General features: G+C 40.7%; 3 protein-coding genes across 3 annotated transcripts; 1 reads left to right on the forward strand and 2 right to left on the reverse strand.

Moving 5' to 3' along the window:
* Window positions 1-3,396: 3,396 nt before the first annotated feature.
* LOC308093098 (tripartite motif-containing protein 16-like) lies at window positions 3,397-5,799 on the reverse strand (the record flags this gene model as incomplete). The annotated part of the gene is made up of 1 exon (XM_080439313.1): window positions 3,397-5,799. One exon carries the CDS (start codon window positions 5,797-5,799, stop codon window positions 3,856-3,858), a length of 1,944 nt encoding a protein of 647 aa, XP_080295439.1. The 3' UTR covers window positions 3,397-3,855.
* A 1,148-nt stretch (window positions 5,800-6,947) lies between these two features.
* Window positions 6,948-8,597, forward strand: LOC308093629 (tripartite motif-containing protein 16-like; the record flags this gene model as incomplete). The annotated part of the gene is made up of 2 exons (XM_080439961.1): window positions 6,948-7,837; window positions 8,507-8,597. The coding sequence occupies 2 exons, from the start codon at window positions 6,948-6,950 to the stop codon at window positions 8,595-8,597; spliced, it is 981 nt and encodes a 326-aa protein (XP_080296087.1).
* Window positions 8,598-15,684: 7,087 nt separating this feature from the next.
* Window positions 15,685-17,607, reverse strand: LOC308093630 (tripartite motif-containing protein 16-like; the record flags this gene model as incomplete). Its single annotated transcript, XM_080439962.1, has 2 exons — window positions 15,685-16,344; window positions 16,534-17,607. 2 exons carry the CDS (start codon window positions 17,605-17,607, stop codon window positions 15,685-15,687), a joined length of 1,734 nt encoding a protein of 577 aa, XP_080296088.1.
* Window positions 17,608-19,491: the final 1,884 nt, after the last annotated feature.

Genomic DNA, 19,491 nt, shown 5'->3' on the forward strand with positions numbered 1-19,491 from the left:
ACAGTAGTAGGTCAGGAGAGTTGGCTGGCCAATCAAGCACAGTAATATGATGGTCAGCAAACCACTTACTAGTAGTTTTGGCATAGTGGGCAGTTGCCAAGTCCTGCTGGAAAAGAAAATCAGCATCTCCACAAAGCTTGTCAGCAGACAGAAGCATGAAGTGCTATAACATCTCCTCTTAGACACCTGCACTGACTCTGGACTTGACAAAACACAGAGAACCAACACCAGCAGATGACATGGCACCCCAAATCATTACCGACTGTGAAAACATCACGCTGGACGTCAAGCAACTTGGATTCCTCCAGCTTATGGAACATAGGCTGGATGTCCAAGTATTGAGTGTGTAAGGTTAACACTTTTCAGAAGTTCAACATTTCTGTATTATCAATCTTTTTTCCTTTGCTTATACAGTATGTTCTAATATTTTGAGTACTGGATATTCGATTGTCATGTGTTTTATTGCAGTAATCAAGATTAAAACCAAAAAAGGGTTGACATTTCACTTTATGTGTACTGAATCTAGAATATATTCAAGATTAACTTTTTGTATTAAATTACAGGGGGAAATGAAGTTTTGTAATGCACCTGTGCCCACCCCATTGGTCCTTGTAAGACGTGGTAGTGGACCCTTACAGAACAGGATGGCTGCAGGACCCGGGTGTACAACGTGATGTAGAATAAATAGTCCAGCAGAGATGGTTTTAAAGTTAAACTCGCAGGCATAGTTTTACTGAGTTTACGTTTATGAATAAGGTTAGGTTTTAGGCATAGTTTTACTGAGGTTACGTTTAGGAATAGCAGGTGGCGACCGTTCCGAGGTCACTGGATTTGCCCCAGGCCGAGCGAGCGTTTTGGTATACCCGGGGCCCACTGGTGGACCATGAGGATACTTTTACAAGTAGGCCCCCAAATAAATGGCAAAACACGTATTTTATTGGTAATATAACATTAAAGCGGCACTATGTAACTTTTTTTTTTATGAATAAAATGTAATTTTATCCAATCTGTATGGTAGAGTATGTTAATACAATATAACTTATATAATTGGGGTGGTTGTATTTAGTCTCCCTGCTCTTCTATTGAGATATTTAGATCGTGTCAAAGGTCAATTCTCACCTAGACACAGGATCTGACACAAATTTTGACCTGATGGTCAAGATTCAATGTATCCCCTGAGCAAGCAGGCATGGCTCTATTAGCTCAATGGTATAAAAATGTCAGCACTTGTGCAGGAAACCAAACCGGGTTCAAATCCGGGGTAGAAGAGGAAAGTTACATAGTGCAGCTTTAATATAAAACAATACAAATAAATAGGGTGTTTTCCTTGTGATACCGATAAATGGGAACTTAACGTATACTACGTAGGTTCCATTGATCCAAGCCAGATCCCAATCGAGTGATTGATCATTGATTGATTGACCCATCTGACCACTTAACACGGCAGGCATTTGGCTACTGTGTTAAGTGGTCGGATGGGATGGGATTTTCAAGTGATCCAGAAAAGGTTGGGAACCACTGCTGTAGACAGATTGTGAAATAGAAGCACACATAAATGTTGTCTGGTAGCCATTCCACTGTATTTACAACACCCTCCACATAGAACGCTGCTTCCTTTAGTTTTGTGTCTTGCTTAAATGTGCTTTATGTGATTTTAGAATGAATTTGTAAAAAACAAATAAAAATAAAGCTCTATATTTTTATGGTAATCATGGCTATATTGTTTGTTCAGTAACAGGGGTCTCCCTGGACCCTGTCTCTCCATATTAGTAAATAGAAAATTCATTTTCAGGTGTGTTATACGTTTTATCCAACCAGGAGGAAGAACCCTGCATTGTCTGCTCATTTCTTTGCTTTGTTTCATCACTTCCTATTTCAATTGTTGATCCTGTGTCCCATATGAGTTCTCACACCTGATTGGATATAATTGGTATTATTTTCTGCTTACTAAAGAACTGGAGACAGGGAGACCTCTGTTTGTTACTGAACAAACACTATATAGCAATGAGAGAAAGATAGAGCTGTTTAATACTTATTTTAACAAACAAAACCCAAAAAATCACTTACTGCACTTTTACATTTAGTTGTTACTTGTTTATGGCAATAGAAGCACAAGGAAATGCTACAATAAAGGAACACAAAACTATTTACAATCTGCACAATAGATGCACACAGAAAATGCTACTCACCACGAACACAATAGACGCACACAAACCATTGACAATAACACATCGCACAACCTCGCACAAATTCTATTGACTGAATGCACAATAGACACACACACAAACACAGGCTGGCTGAAACTCACATGTAAATTACATCCACACTTAAATAGTGGGGTAGACAGGAACATGGTAATTTATCCATTTGTGACTCCAAGAATGTGCAAATGGTACCTTTATGGGTCCATTTGGCTCTTAGCCTAGTCTGTTAATATAGGCTATAAGTGTTAAATAGCCATGATGATCACTAGTAATCATTGCTATAGAGCAGTGGTTCTCAACCTTTTCAAGCCGCTGCCCCCCAAATAATCATATTTGAACTGGGGACCCCCAAATGAATCATATTTGAACTGGGGACCCCCAAAAATAATCATATTTGACTATGAGTTCCATAGATTAAATATTGGCCGATCTACAGCTTGCAGATCAGCCATTTTCACAATTTTTTACTCTTTCTTATATTATTTGACGAGTAGAGTTTTTAGTTTGTTGATTACTTTTGATGCAGAAATGGTCTTTTCTCATTTCTTTTCTTTTTTCCTTTTTCCACATCATAGGTTTACAGGTGTAAAGAGGTGGGTGATGTTATTTTTTGTACAAGCTCCATTATTTGTAGTTTTCAGGAGCGCCAAAGATGAAGTGGCTTGATGAAATGAATACATACGACCACAATGGAGCCCTTAGGCCTTTTTGTGTTATCCTTTTAGCATCATTGTAATAAGGTAGTGTTAATAAAGTATTCAATAAATCAATCAATCAATCAATCAATCAATCAATGTCTTGCCCCTAAAATGATGAAGTTCTATTTATTTTTTTGCAGGTTTACAGTGGTAGCTCAGTGGTCTCAATTTGTTTTTCTGCAAGCTCCAACATTTTGTTGTTTTCCAGGGTTATTTTGTATACAATTCTATATGTATAATGTAAAGATTTATTTCATTACATTCGAACTGTTTGTAGTCAGTGAGATATTTCTTTTAAATATTAGTTTGCATGCATTGGCGCCCCCAGGTGGGCAAGACAAGATACATTGAAACTCATCTCTCTCTCTCTCTCTCACTTACAGCCATAAACACATTTATTCAAATAATAGTGTGTATCATGTTGCTTACTATTTATTACATTCAATGAAATATACAATTAATAATGTAATTCCAAAACGTATAAATTCAGTTGAAATGCATCCAGAGAATATTTAAACATGAAAAAGAAGGGAGGAAAAAAAATAATTGAATGTTATTTCACAATGGAATACCAAACACACAAAATAATGATTACTTCATAACTACAAGACACAAAATGGTACAGAAAATACAGTGAAAGCACCAGTTCCCAGATAACAAAAGAGAGAACAAAATAGTAAAACAGATAATTCAGAAATTATCTGAAAGCACATTAACATAATATCTTCTCAATAGACAAATAAAATAAACACGATTTGAGTGTCAAAGCTCAGGAACAACATTACTGGTTTCTGAGGCAAAACAAATCATTTGGTTATTTTATTTACATTCTTTAAAGAAAAAAATGCTTTTTGGATTCTGAGAATGTTGATCTCGAGAGAAAACCAATCCAATTATGAATACATTATTGTGGAGTCATTCATGACTCATGAGAGACAGTCTCAAAGTCCGATCTACATGGGGTCACACAGGTTGTGTTGTGTGAGGTCACTCAACTCAGCAGTGTCTCCAGGACTCCAAAACAAAAATCCAGCATAGAGGGTTTGGGTGAATGTGGTCTGGGCTCTGTGGAGGAGAGCCATGGTGTCAGAGACATTGTACAAGGACAAGGTACCTGCACTGTGATCCAGGTACACTCCTAGTCTAGACGATACACGACCTGTGTAAACCTGAGTACTAGGGACAACATGTGCGAAAAAACATCTTTCCTTCTCACAATGAAAAGCCCAAGATGTATCATGTCTTCCAAATCTCAAGCTATCGTCATGAATTGGCCCGTTCCACCTGGGGATATCTTTATATGAGACTGCTATATCAACATAGATTCCACTCCACTCTACCTCCCAGTAACAGCGTCCGGTCAGGCCCTCTCTACTCAGAACCTGAGGCCAAGCAGTAAATCTCTCTGGATGACGAGGATATGGTTTCTGTTCTTCAGTCGTTATTACTTTTCTGTTCCCTTTAGACAAAGACAGTGCTCCATGTACTGTGTTTGGATCCAGTGTGATTGGACATGAATATTGTACGAACTCAGCTCTGCTCTTGGGTTCTGGTGGTGTTGAACCCAACCAGAACCCAAGCCAACCAGGATTTGTGTTGAGGTCTTCCCGAACAGTACATGGAACGCCTAACTGCTCCCTGTGTGTCCACTGGGGCTGAACACTGCTCCTAATTGGATGTGTCCACGTAATTACAAAGAAAAGGATCACTACAAGTACCCTCTTTATTTGTTTTATTTTAATAAAGTCCTCTAGTTTGTTTTTTTGTAAGAACTTGGGTTCTGGTGTTGGCAGCAGTAATATATCCACTCTATTCACTGTCGCTGAGACGTCAGTCCCATCCTCTTTAAGAATGTCCTCTAGTTTGTCCCTCATCTTTGACACAGCTACAGCCACATCTTCAAAGTATCTCAGAGGACGAACATTGCTGCTGACTGGGTGTGTAGATTCACTGATCCTTGAGAGGGAGGTAGAACTGTTTAGAAAATGGATGTGATCTGTTGTGTGTGAGATCTGCTCCAGCTCAGCATGTCTCCTCCTCAGTTCAGTAACCTCCTGCTCCACACACTTCCTCTGTTCTTCAGCACGACTCACTTCATGTTTCTGCTGGTTTCTGATCAACTTTCTCACCTCATATCGTCTTCCCTTAATGGAAATGATTAGCTCAGTAAAGACAGTGTCACTCTCCTCCACTGCTCTATCAGCACAGTGATTGATGGACTTTAACTCCTGGTGAATCACCTTCACCTCTTTCTCTCTCTTCTGGATTCTCTGCTTGATGTTCTGCTGACTCATATCAAGCTCTTTATGTCTCTCAGTCTTTTCTGCTGCAGCTGAGATTATATTGTGACCTTTGTGTTCTTCCATGGAACACAAATAACAGATACACTGCTGATCAGTACGACAGAAAAGCTTCCTCACCTCATCGTGATGAGAGCAGATGTTCTCCTGAAGCGTGGTGGATGCGTTGACCAACTTGTGATTTTTAAAGGCAGGAGATTGATAGTGAGGCTGGAGGTGAATGTCACAGTAAGAGACCAGACACTGAAGACACGTCTTCACAGCTTTCAGTTTTCTCCCAGTGCAGAAATCACAGGCCACATCTCCAGGTCCAGCATAGCAGTGCTCAGGAGGAACAACTTGGAGTCTTGCCTTCTTAAGTATATCCATCATGTCAGCCAACATTATGTTTTTCTTTAGATCAGGTCTTGGGTTGAACGTCTGTCTGCACTGTGGACAGCTGAATATCCCCCTTTGATTACGTTGATTCCAGTGTCTGTCAATACACCTGCTGCAGTAGTTGTGTCCACAGGAAACACTCACTGGATCCTTCAGTAGATCCAGACAGATAGAACAGCAGAACTTTTCCTCGTCCAGTTGAACATCTTGCTGCGCCATTTCAACTGAATGTCTAAAAAACAGACAGAGTTCAGCGTGGTTTAATATCCTAAGAAATCCCAGGCATGGGAGGTTGTTCCTGACTGTGTGTACGTGTGCATGTGTGGGTGGATAGGAAGAGATAGGAGGAGTATGTTTAAAGAGGCAGCGTCTAGTAAATATTCACCCTGTTGAAATATGAGTCAGTAGAGTTGGGAAAATAGTTAATGCGTGATGCAATATTCTCTTTGCTTCACAATGAGCTAAATATATCTGCTAGAATGTTCCATCATGGTGTCACAATAGCAGTTCTGGCCACATATTTTGATATGTATCAAGTGTCAAGGGTTGCCTCATATAAAGCATGCGTGAACACGTGATAAAGGGGATGCACATTCTGATATGGAATTATCTCTGATTGGTCAAACTAACAGTTTTCCAAAAGAAAGGTGGAGTAACGTATCAAAAAGACATCTGTCTGTCATCTTCAGAAACTTTGACAGTAGTTTCATAGCAGATATGCTATGCAGAAGGGCTTCGCTCATAATTCTTACGTTGATTCCAGTGACATGTGTGTGTGACATCCCGTTATTAAGACTGTTGTTGTGGTTAGTGTGAGGTTAGGGTTAGGTATAGGGTTAATTATAATGGGGCCAGTGGGACCAACAGGATGTCGAAACAATGGGCCGTCAGAATAATGTCATGGCAGAAACATGTCCCCCCCCCCCTCTCTCTCTCTCTCTCTCTCTCTCTCTGAGATCCCCCTCCAAAATAACACACACACACACACACACACACACACACACACACACACACACACACACACACACACACACACACACACACACACACACACGCACACACATGCACACACAAAAACAAACAAACCTCCCATGTCATGTGATCTGATCTCTGAGGATTGAGGAAAATGAACCACTGCCTGTTTGTCAGTCAGTCAGCTGTAAAATGGCGCAGCAGCAAGGAGTTCAACTGGACCAGGAAAAGTTCTGTCTGGATCTACTGAAGGATCCAGTGAGTGTTCCCTGTGGACACAACTACTGCAGTAGATGCATTGAAGAACACTGGAATCAGGATGATCAAATAGGAGATTCAGCTGTCCACAGTGCACAGAAACGTTCATCCTAAGACCTGTTCTGAAGAAAAACACCATGTTGGCTGACATGATGGATTTACTGAAGAAGAAAAGACTCCAAGTTGTTCCTCCTGATCACTGCTATGATGGACCTGGAGATGTAGCCTGTGATTTCTGCACTCGAAGAAAACAGAAAGCTGTGAAGACTTGTCTTCAGTGTCGAGTCTCTTACTGTGAAACTCACCTCCAGCCTCACTATCAATCGCCTACCTTTAAGAAACACAAGATGGTCAAAGCCTCCAGCAAGCTTCAGGAGAACATCTGCTCTCTTCACGACGAGGTGCAGAAGGTTTTTTGTCGTACTGATCAGAAATGCATCTGTTCTCTGTGCTGCATGGAAGAACACAAAGGTCACGATATGATCTCAGCTGCAGCAGAAAGGACTGAGAGACAGAAAACGTTTGACATGAGTCAGCAGAACATCCAGCAGAGAATCCAGGTGAAAGAGAAAGACGTTAAGGTGCTTTACCAGGAGGTGAAGTCCATCAATCACTCTGCTGATAGAGCAGTGGAGGACAGTGACACTGTCTTTACTAACCTGACCACTTCCATTAAGAGAAGAAGATCTGAGCTGAGGGAGTCGATCAGAGACCAGCAAGAAAGTGAAGTGGGTCGGGCCGAAGAACAGAGGAAGCGTGTGGAACAGGAGGTTACTGACCTGAGGAGGAGACATGCTGAGCTGGAGCAGCTCTCACACACAGAGGATCCCATCCGTTTTCTACACAGGTACACCTCCCTCTCAAGGATCAGTGAATCTACACACCCAGTCAGCAGCAATGTCCGTCCTGTGAGATACTTTGAAGATGTGACTGTGGCTGTGTCAAAGGTCAGGGACAAACTAGAGGACATTTTTAAAGAGGAAGGGACAATTATCTCAGAGACAGTGAACAGAGTGGATACTTTACTGTCAACATCACTAGAACCCCAAACCAGAGCTGAGTTCTTACAAACAAACACATTAGAGGAAAATTATAAAATTAAAAAAATTAAGAGGGCATTTGTAGTGATCCTTTTCTTTGTAATTACTTTGACACATCCTATTAAGAGCAGTGTCCAGCCTCAGGGGACACACAGGGAGCAGTTAGGGGTTCAGTGTCTTGTTCAGGGACACCTCAACACGAATCCTGGTTGGCTTAAACCCAAGACCAGAGTTGAGTTCTTACAATATTCATGTCCAATCACACTGGATCCAAACACAGCACATCAACACCTGTCTCTGTCTGAAGGGAACAGAAAAGCAACATTGACTGAACCAGAATCATATCCTTTTAATCCAGAGAGAACCATCGAGGTTCTGAGTAGAGAGAGTCTGATTGGACGCTGTTACTGGGAGGTAGAGTGGAGTGGATACAGTGTTGGTATAGTAGTCTCATATAAAGATGACGATATGATTTATGACACTAAATATAAAGCTTGGTCTTTAAGGTGTAGGCATGACATATGTGTTTTCGTAAACGTAACCCTAACTGAGGTTTACACAGGTCGTGTGTCCTCCAGAGTAGGAGTGTACCTGGATCACAGTGCAGGTACTCTGTCCTTCTACAATGTCTCTGACACCATGACTCTCCTCCACAGCGTCCAGACCACATTCGCCCAGAAAAACCTCTATGCTGGATTTACTTTTTATCTTGATGGAGACTCTGCTGAGTTGTGTGACCTCATGTAGAACAGACTTTGAGTTTGTCTCTCATGACAATAATTTATTCAAAATGTAATTGTTTTTTTCTCTCTCTCAAGATCAATATTCTCAGAATTCAACAAGTGAATTGTTCTTTTGATTTGTTTGGCCTCAGAAACCAGTAATGTTGATATTTGCTTTGTCACTCAAATCATTTTATTTTGTCTATTGAGAAGATATATGTTAATTCTTACTTTAAGTAAGTCTTACTTTCAAATCATTTGTTAATTATCAGTTTTACCAATTTGTTCTCCTCTATATTCATAATTTATCTCATGGGGAAATTGGGATGTTTTTTGGGATGATTTATCTGTAGGCTGCCATTTTGTGTGTTGCACGTAAAGTAATAATTATGTGTGTGTTTTCTAAACACACACATAATGAAATAGTGAAATAATATTCAATTCTTCTTTCTTCTTTTTTCAAGTTTAAATATTTCCGGACTACATTTCACCTCCTAGGGAGAGAGGTGTAACTGTGTAGACAGTAGCTGATCTACAAGCTCACAGCTTTGTAACCTTGTAGATCAGCTATTTTCTCTAGTTTGGGACTAGTTTGGGTCCCTGGGACATTAAATTTGTCTTTTGAGTCTCGAGCCAACAGTTTTTGTGAACCACTGATCTAGAGTAGTGTTAGTGAAACAGGGCCTTGGTTCATGACAGAAGGAAAGACTTTATGATCATCAACAGATGCCAGCAGGGAGGCCATAGCTCAACGGGTAGGGTGGCAGCCTGTTAGTCCAAAGGTCAATGGTTTGTTTCCATGGGTAGAGGTGTCCATGAGTGGGACTGTTCTCCCCTAATTGCTCTCCTAAGTGCTAAATAGGACCACCTCAGCTGGGTAAAGCTGAAACCTAGTTTCCCCCGTTGGAATCAGGTCTTTATTATTATAAATTTGTATCTAATATCTAGAATATCATTTGATGTTGTGATTCGATACAGTGAAAAAAACATCCCTGTACAGGTGTTATGAATTAAATATTCCTACCTAATCACCTTAAAAAAAAAAAAAAAAACTCAACGCAACAATGTGTGGAGTTTTTAGTCAACGGTTTGGTTCTGGATACAAGAGGATGGAATGACAGGGTGTTCGCCAAATGACACCTTTGGATCTGTGAAAGAGTTCTGAAATCACCATTTTCACAATGTATTGGTTATCTGGTGTGTTGGTACAGTTACATGATGGCTGTGTTTGCATGTGGTAGTTTGTGTGTTTGCTTTGGTTTGTCTGCCTAATATGCGCTATAGACATTACATTACAATTTATATTCATATTTTCATTATTCAGTTAAAAGGGAGCCTATAGAATGTGTGAATAACATTAATCTTACAACCATCTGTTCCATGTTAATACCATGTTTCATGTAGATTAATGAAGTGTGTTGTATTCTTAAAACAGTGCATGAGAAGTTATTATGTATCTATTTCTCACCATATTTAGATAATTCATTTAATTGTTTCATGTGCATAAATTATCTCTTGTTTTAGTCTGTTTTATGCAAATCATTTCGTTTTTCTTGTTTGCTTCTTTTTAATCAGTTTAATATAAACAACTTTGAGCTGCATATTGTATAAGAAATGTACTATACAAATAAAGTGTATTATTATTATTATCAATAATGGCATTATCATTATAATTATCATTATTATTATTATTATTAAAGCTGCAATCCGTAACTTTCATGTCCTACACAGGGTCCAAATGTTTCCTGTTGCCCTTCATGCAATACCTCTTGTCAACCAGTAGATGTCCTACCTGACCAGAGGATCTTATGTCTCAATGGAAGAGCGGGGAGACCACCTCCAACCATCACAGTAGTTTGTTATATTGCATTGACATATTCCACCATATAGATTGGTCAACATAACTTTTTATTCACTTAAAGGTTATGGATTGCAGCTTAAATTCAAATTCCCTCTGTTTTCAGCATTATCATAATCCCATTGTAAAAATGTACAGTAGGCCTACTTCGTTCACATTCTGAGGATTTCAGGTGTATTGCCAAATATATTGGTTAAACACAAGCAAACTAAAGTAACTCTGTGAACAGTAGGAGTACATTTTATAAAAAATATATATCATTTAAATACCAATAGAAAATGTCAGAAATGTAGTTACTTGGATAAGTAAATATGTGAGTTTTCATACAAAACACTGTATCTTATAAATGCCCTGACACCATCCATTAAAGGATGTGTAACACTGGTTTCTTTCAAAATTGGCCTGACAGAACATCTCCCAGGAGACCACCTTTTGTATAGCGTTTGTATTTGTTGATGGCATGTATTATTGTGTAAATGTTTTATGCTATGTTGATGAATTGAATACATAGGACCGCAATGGAAACAAGTACCCAGAGCGTTTTTTGTGCTAGCCTTTTATATCCCGGCTTAGTCCAGATATATGCTATGGGCCCAATTTGATGCTGATTGCTCATGACTTATTAAATCATGTTGTGTTGGTCTGTGGCACATTCACCTTCTGCTGACTCAAGATAGCAAGAGTCACACAGATCAAAGGAACACTTATAATACAACATGTTCTATCACAGCAGTGGTTTTAAATTATTTTATTGTCTCCGCCAGGCCGAAAGGCATGGCGAGAGAGTATGTTTTACCCCCTGTCCGTCCGCCGTCCGTGTGTGTGTGTGTGTGTGTGTGTGTGTGTGTGTGTGTGTGTGTGTGTGTGTGTGTGTGTGTGTGTGTGTGTGTGTGTGTGTGTGTGTCCGTCCTTCTGTCTGCGACCAGCTAATCTCCGCCACCGTTGGCCCGGTCGCTGTGAAACTGTGCACACACTGTGACGGTTCCCTGTATGATATTATAGTATGTTATGTCACTCTTAGGTTATATGGTTGCTTTGTATTCATTTATGTTTCTCATTGGTTCCAATAGGACTTGGGGAGCAGTGGGATATTGGCAATCAGCCAAATTGGCGTGCACCTGGGCCCGGGTGTCCACGCCCTATAAAAGCCTGCCCTCCCCAGTCTTCTTTCTCTCCTTCAGTTCATTTGCTTTAGCTCCTCACCCAACCTACACCTCCTTGTTTCCACCTTATGTTCACACATTCAACACTCACACACACTACACAATCCACTCATGCATACACGCATTACACTACTGACTTTACTGATTTCCACACCTCATCTGTTCATTTATCTATTTGTTCATTTTGGTTACTTAAATAAACACTATATTCTTTGTAAACTGCGTCTCCCCTGTATTTTTGTTGTGTTCCCTGGTCCCCCTAGGCCAGGGTCATAACAACACACTCCCTGGATACCACAGCAGAACCTCTGCCCCACATTTTTCAGATCAGCCCGTCATAGGCCGACTTTTGCAAAACATTTTTTTTGCTATTACTCCTACAGATTTTGTCCAAAAAACATGCAAATCGGTACATAGTATCTCCATAGCCATGTGATCAACACGGATATGTCCGATTTCCCATATTCCATCCTCATTGGCTAAGGTTGGCTTCCAAAGTTTGCAGGATTGGTCCGTTTTGAACAAAATGCCTCAAATCATGAACGCAGCTTGCGATTTCCGTGAAAATTTGCACGCACATTCCCACTAGGCCGCGGAAGAAATGCCCCCCTTTTCACATTGCCCTGTTATAGCGCCACCAGCAGGTCTACTTTAGCAAAACACATTTTTGCAACAAAATGCCTCAAATCATGAATGCATGCACATTCCCACTAAGCCGAGGAAGAAATGGCACCCTTTTCACATTGGCCTATTATAGCGCCACCAGGAGGCCACAATAACGTACCTGACCTGGCGGAGACCTGTGCTCCCAGGAGCACTTTTTCTAGTTTTATTATTGATTTAGTGATTCACTGATTTCTGAAACCGAGTACCTCCTTTGCCCAACTACAACATGTTGCTTAGCACAGTGGTTCTCAAACTTTTTCGTGTCAAGGACCCCCAAATTGATATGTAGGCTATAGGCCACGGACCCCCTGAAAATGTTTTGTGCCAGGGACCCCGAGAAGAGAAGATTTGTGTTAAAAAAAATACATATTATATTCAAAACACTTTCTAGATTTTAATTTTTTTTTTTTTAAATAGCAGATGTACAAGCTCGCAATGCGGCATGAAGTGAGTGACGCGCTGTGAGCTTGTATATCTGCTATTTTTAAATAGCCACGGTACATTTTGCAGGGGATTCTTGGAACCCCTCCAAGGACCCCACTTTGAGAATCACTGGCTCATAAAACTGCCAGAGAAAACCTTAGCTATAGCATTATGAAGCTATGAATGAATGATAACCACCTTTTAAATTATATAACATTAAAAATAACTAAATGGAGTGAAAGCATTGCTATTAGTGCCTACTGGGCAGACATATTTTAAACTATGGCCATGGCATTTCAGTAAATCAGTATGTTCAAAATAAAACGGCACTGGCAAATATGCTTAAGTCAAGTTTTTATTTCATTTAATTTGGTCCTTGTAAGACATTGTGGTAGTGGACCCTTAGAGAATAGGATGGCTGCAGGATCGAGGTGTACAGCGTGATGTAGAATAAATAGTCCAGTAGAGATAGTTTCAAAGCTAAGCCGTTTACTTGTAAACCAACACCATTTACAAAACCTCATTACAACTGTTAGAGCAGTGGTTCCCAAACTTTTTAGCTCAAGACCCAAAAGAGAAATTAGATGTTTGCCCGGGACACAAGCAAGTGAAAATAGCAGAGGCCACAACTGAGTTAGTAGATCTATTTTCACAAACGTCTTTAACGTTGTTTTTTTAAATACATGGAATTTATTAGATTTTCTGGTTTTATTTATGAAATACGTAATACTAAAATGTTATCACGATCCAATGCTTGGGAAACAATAACTAAAAGCCAGACCACACTCATTGCCCCCACCTGGTACTTATACCATGCCGACTCTACCGTCACCTCTACAGTGCAGGTCAACATGGCATTTCACCACTAACACTAGAAGACATGGTATGCACCCTACCACAGCAACAACATTTACAGACACACCATACCAATTACTACTTAGTTAAAACAGGTCAAAACAAACGTATAACAAACAAAAGAAAAACTAAACAAAATCCCTCCACCCACACCCCTCTCTCTTCCCTGACACCGTGGTACAGCCTGACAAGGTAATTGCCAGGCTTAACAAGATGATGGACGTCAGCTGGAGTACAACATCATCAAATAACCACAGTAAACTTCCTATATTAGCATGTTCTGTCAATCACAAGCATGTCTGTTTTCACCTTAGTGAAGGGGGTGTTCTTCAGCTCCCTCACAGCTCTACTTTAACTGTTGCTTTTGTCCCAAAAGTGGTCTTAGAATCCTCTCCAGTCCAGCGATTCCAACCCTATAGGCTGGAGCCGGTAACCGGAAGACTCGCCCCAAAACACGCTCACCCCCATTTTGTTTTACTGAGGATAACGTTAGAAATAAGTTTAGGCAAAGTTTTACTGAGGTTAAGATTAGGAATAAGGCTAGGTTTTTGCACAGTTTTACTGAGGTTATGTTTAGGAATACAGGACTGTCTGGACGGTAATATTGTGGTTCTATGCGGGAGGACTAGCCACGCGGTGTGGCTGTAATGTGCTCTCATTGGCTGTAGCGTGGCTCTCCTCGGGGGGCCGACAGACCCAAATATCAAACATGCCATAAATCTAAAAATTGTTCATTTATCTATTTGTGACTCCAATGTGCAAATGGAACCCTTATGGGTCCATGTGGTTACATTTGTACACTCTTGGAGTAAAAGTTAGCCTACTGTTTACATAGGCTATAAGTGTTAAATAGCCATGATGATCACTAGTAATCATTACTATAGAGCAGTGATTCTCAACCTTTTCAGGCCGCAGCTCCCCAAAATAATATCTACAAGCTCACATTGAATACATAGGACCACAATGGAAACAAGCCCTTAGGCCTTTTTGTGTTATCCTTTCAGCATCATTGTATAATTGTACCACAGTTATATTTTGCTAACTGTTAAAGTATTCAATCAATCAATCAATCAATGCCTTGCCCCTAAAATGGTGGTCTATTTATTTGTCACATCACAGGTTTACAGTGGTAGCTCAGTGGTCTCAATTAGTTTTTCTGCAAGCTCCAACATTTTGATGTTTTCCAGGAAATACTTATTTTGCATAATTCTGTAATAAAATATTTATTTCATTACATTCTAACTGTTTGTAGTCAGTGAGACATTTATTATAAATATAAGTTTGCATGCATTGGCGCCCCCAGGTGGGCAAGACAAGATACATTGAAACTCATCCGCTCTCTATCTCTCGCTCTGTCTCGTTCTCTACACCCCCCTCTACGCCTGCATTCCACACTAAAGCTGTCTAAAATGTTATGCTTGTTATGTTTCAGTGTGCTACTATTTGAACTGACAGTGTCAGAGGAATACTTAAATGTCCGTTTATTCAGAATTCTACTGCTGTGACACACTACAGTGTCCCAGTCCACTTTACACTGACACAAGACAGCAGCTTAAAGTACACTCATAAAACAATAATACAAACACAATTCACTTACAGCCATATACACATTTATTCAAATAATAGTATGTATCATGTTGCTTACTATTTATTACATTCAATGAAATATAAAAGTAATGTAATTCCAAAACGTATGTAAATTCAGTTGAAATGCATTCAGAGAATATTTAAACATGAAAAAGAAGGGAGGGGGGGGGGGAATAATGTTATTTCACAATGTTTACACAAAATAATGATTACTTCATAACTACAAGACAAAACATGGTACAGAAAAATACAGTGAAAGCCCCAATTACCAGATAACAAAAGAGAGAGAAAAAAATGTAAAACAGATAATTAAGACATTATCTGAAAGCAGAATAACGTATATCTTCTCAATAGACAAATAAAATAAACATGATTTGAGTGTCAACAACATTACTGGTTTCTGAGGTAAAACAAATCATTTGGTTATTGTATTTACATTGTACAGAACAATTTGCTTTTTGGATTCTGAGAATGTTAATCTCGAGAGAAAACTAATCCAATTATGAATAAATTATTGTGGAGTCATTCATGACTCATGAGAGACAGTCTCAAAGTTTGATCTACATGAGGTCAAACATGTTGTGTTGAGTGAGGTCAATCAACTCAGCAGTGTCTCCAGCACTCAGAAACGAAAATCCAGCATAGAGGGTTTGGGTGAATGTGGTCTCGACTCTGTGGAGGAGAGTCATGGTGTAGGAGACATTGTACAAGGACAGGGTACCTGCACTGTGATCCAGGTACACTCCTACTCTAGACGATATCCGACCTTCGTAACCCTGAGTAGGGACATCAGCGGAAAAACATTTTTCCTTCTCACAATGAATAGCCCAAGATTTATCATCATGTCTTCCAAATCTCAATCTAATGAATCTATCGTCACGAATTGGCTCGGTCCACCTGGGGATACCTTTATATGAGACTGCTATACCAACAGAGGATCCACTCCACTCTACCTCCCAGTAACAGCGTGCAGTCAGAGCCTCTCTACTCATAACCTGAGCCCAAGCAGTGAATCTCTCTGGATGATAAGGATAAGATGTCAGTCCTTCAGTCGATGTTACTTTTCTGTTCCCTTCAGACAGAGACAGTGCTACATGTACTGTGTTTGGATCCAGTGTGATTGGACATGAATATTGTAAGAACTCATCTCTGCTCTGGGGTTCTGGTGGTGTTGAACCCAACCAGAACCCAAGCCAACCTAGATTTGTGTTGAGGTGTTCCTGAACAACCCACAGAGCCCCAGGATACTCCCCGTGTGTCCACTGGGGCTGAACACTGCTCCTAATAGAATATGTCAACGTAATTACAAAGAAAAGGATCACTAAAAGTACCTCTAGTTTTTTTTTTTTTAAGAACTCAGCTCTGGTCTTGGGTTCTGGTGTTGGCAGTAATATATCCCCTCTATTAACTGAGACGTCAGTCCCATCCTCATTAAAAATTTCCTCCAGTTTGTCCCTCATCTTTGACACAGCCACAGTCACATCTTCAAAGTATCTCAGAGGACGAACATTGCTGCTGACTGGATGTGTAGACTCACTGATCCTTGAGAGGGAGGTAGAACTGTTTAGAAAATGGATATGATCCGTTGTGTGTGAGATCTGCCCCAGCTCAGCATGTCCCCTTCTCAGTTCAGTAACCTCCTGCTCCACACACTTCCTCTGTTCTTCAGCACGACTCACTTCACGTTTCTGCTGGTCTCTGATCAGCTTTCTCACCTCAGATCGTCTTCCCTTAATAGAAGTGGTGAGCTCAGTAAAAACCGTGTCACTGTCCTCCACTGCTCTATCAGCACAGTGGTTGATGGACTTTAACTCCTGGTGAAGCACCTTCACGTCTTCCTCTCTCTCCTGGATTCTCTGCTGGATGTTCTGCTGACTCGTATCAAGCTCTTTCTGTCTCTCAGTCCTTTCTGCAGCAGCTGAGATCATATCATGACCTTTGTGTTCTTCCATGGAACACAGATAACAGATACACTGCTGATCAGTACGACAGAAAAGCTTCTTCACCTCGTCGTGACGAGAGCAGATGTTCTCCTGAAGCGTGGTGGAGGCTTTGACCAGCTTGTGTTTCTTAAAGGCAGGAGACTGATAGTGAGGCTGGAGGTGAGCGTCACAGTAAGAGACCAGACACTGAAGACACATCTTCACAGCTTTCAGTTTTCTCCCAGTGCAGAAATCACAGGCCACATCTCCAGGTCCAGCATAGCAGTGATCAGGAGGAACAGCTTGGAGTGCTGTCTTCTTAAGTAAATCCATCATGTCAGCCAACATTATGTTTTTCTTCAGAACAGGTCTTGGGTTGAACGTCTGTCTGCACTGTGGACAGCTGAATATCCCCCTTTGATTACGCTGATTCCAGTATCTATCAATACACCTACTGCAATAGGTGTGTCCACAGGGAACACTCACTGGATCCTTCAGTAGATCCAGACAGATAGAACAGCAGAACTTTTCCTGGTCAAGTTGAACTTCTTGCTCCGCCATTTTAGCTGAATGTCTAAAAAACAAAAACAGAAAGATTTCAGTGTGGTCTCACTCAATTAAATGCAAGGGAGCTTTATTAGCATGAGAAAACATACGTTTACATTGCCAAAGCAAAAGTTGAACAAAACATCAAAACAAAACAATGTACGGACAAATACATATTGAATATAAGTAGCTGTGGTTCGTTTAAAACTGGAGTGGTGTCGCACAGGGGTATGTTTTTGCTGCATTTACATGTGTATGGGTGAGGCTAACAGACCCGGTTGCCATTGTTCTAATCGAGTGGATTGTCTAGGAGTGTTTGAGATAAATCAATCCAATGTTGTCCCTGTTGTTACTGTTTCTGCAGTTTCCACATTCAATGCAGTGTCCAGTGTTTAACATTTTAGCTGTTCACTTACATATTTTCTATTTAATTACACCTTGACTACACTTTCGGTGCTTTTCAGTTATGTCTTGTAGGCCTACCTCAGACCTGCGGTACTCACTCAGGTCTAGTGTTGGTTCCAGGTATCTGTAGCTACTCCCCAGGAAAGGAAAGCAGTCCTTGCGTTTAGTCAATGTGTGAAGTCCTTGGTTTTGTATGTTTTCCGGTAAAGAACAAGTTTTAACTCCAATTTGTGTCTGGTGAATACGGCTGTTGTAGTCCTTGGTCAACAGACAACAACAGAGACGCAACCTCCTCTGTCTGCAGCAGCAGCACATTCAACGGCTCACTCCTCTCGCGTCCTCGTCCTACACTCGCGCCTTAGCCCCGCCCCCCCCCCCACACCACCACTCGCGCCTTAGCCCCGCCCCCCCCCCCACACCACCACTCGCGCCTTAGCCCCGCCCCCTCCACTCGCGCCTTAGCCCCGCCCCCAATGAGGAGGAGAGGATTACAGATGTGAGGACCGACCAGGTTGCAGCGTTGCCATGTCTGCTTATTATAAGCGACTTTGGGCTTGTTTTTATGTGAAGTTGCTTGTGAATATTGGTAGTTGCGGGTTGCAGTTTGTTGGTCTTGTTTCTAAAGTGTAGGTCTTGGTTGCTAGTCTGGGTTTGTTTCCTAATGTTGTTTAAACTTGTTTAAACCAGGTTCTCAAACATTTTATGAAGTAATAATTATTTTGTGATCAATGCCCCCCAAATATTTGTCCACGGACCCCCATCTGGGGGGTCTACCAGGCAGGGACCCCCCCCCCCCCCATACAAGATTTGTGTTGTTAAAATGTTTCCAAAATATACCAAGATAACAATTTTCTTGACTAGTCGCTTCTTTTGGGCTTGTTTTCATAGACCTAGTTGCTTATTTATCTCTCAAAATCTAGCAACACTGCGCGGGTTGGCCTCAATCTCTGAATTTTTGTCACACAGCAGCTGGATCACTGTAACACAACCAACCACGGATCGTAGCCTTGTCATTGCCATGAAAATGTGCGTATAGGTACAGAATAGAAGAATAGACTTCATCAATGTGGAAGGCCACATCTTTATCTTTATAGTTAACATTTGGTGTGCAAAGCCATTTATTCCTGAAATAGTGAAGCTCTCGTCCCCTGCCCCCGCCCAGTGGTGGAAAGTAACTAAGTACATGTACTCAAGTACTGTACCTACTTGTCTTAAGTACAATTTTGAGGTATTTTTACTTTCTTCAGCACGTACAATATTCAGTACCATCTACTTTTACTTCTACCAAGGCTATACATACATATTGTACTTTTAATCCACTATAATTATATGAAAACTTTAGTTACTAGTTAGCCTCCTTTGTAGATTTTGATTATTATTACAAAACTACTTTTGCTGGGGACCCCCTGGAACCTGCCCGGAGGTCCCGGACCTCACTTTGACAACCAATATGCTGTAGGCTATATGACTATGCGCAATCTCTTTAGTTACATG

The sequence above is a fragment of the Gymnoscopelus braueri genome, assembly GCF_963280865.1.
Source record: "Gymnoscopelus braueri genome assembly, chromosome: 10".
NCBI classification, from domain to species: Eukaryota; Metazoa; Chordata; class Actinopteri; order Myctophiformes; family Myctophidae; genus Gymnoscopelus; species Gymnoscopelus braueri.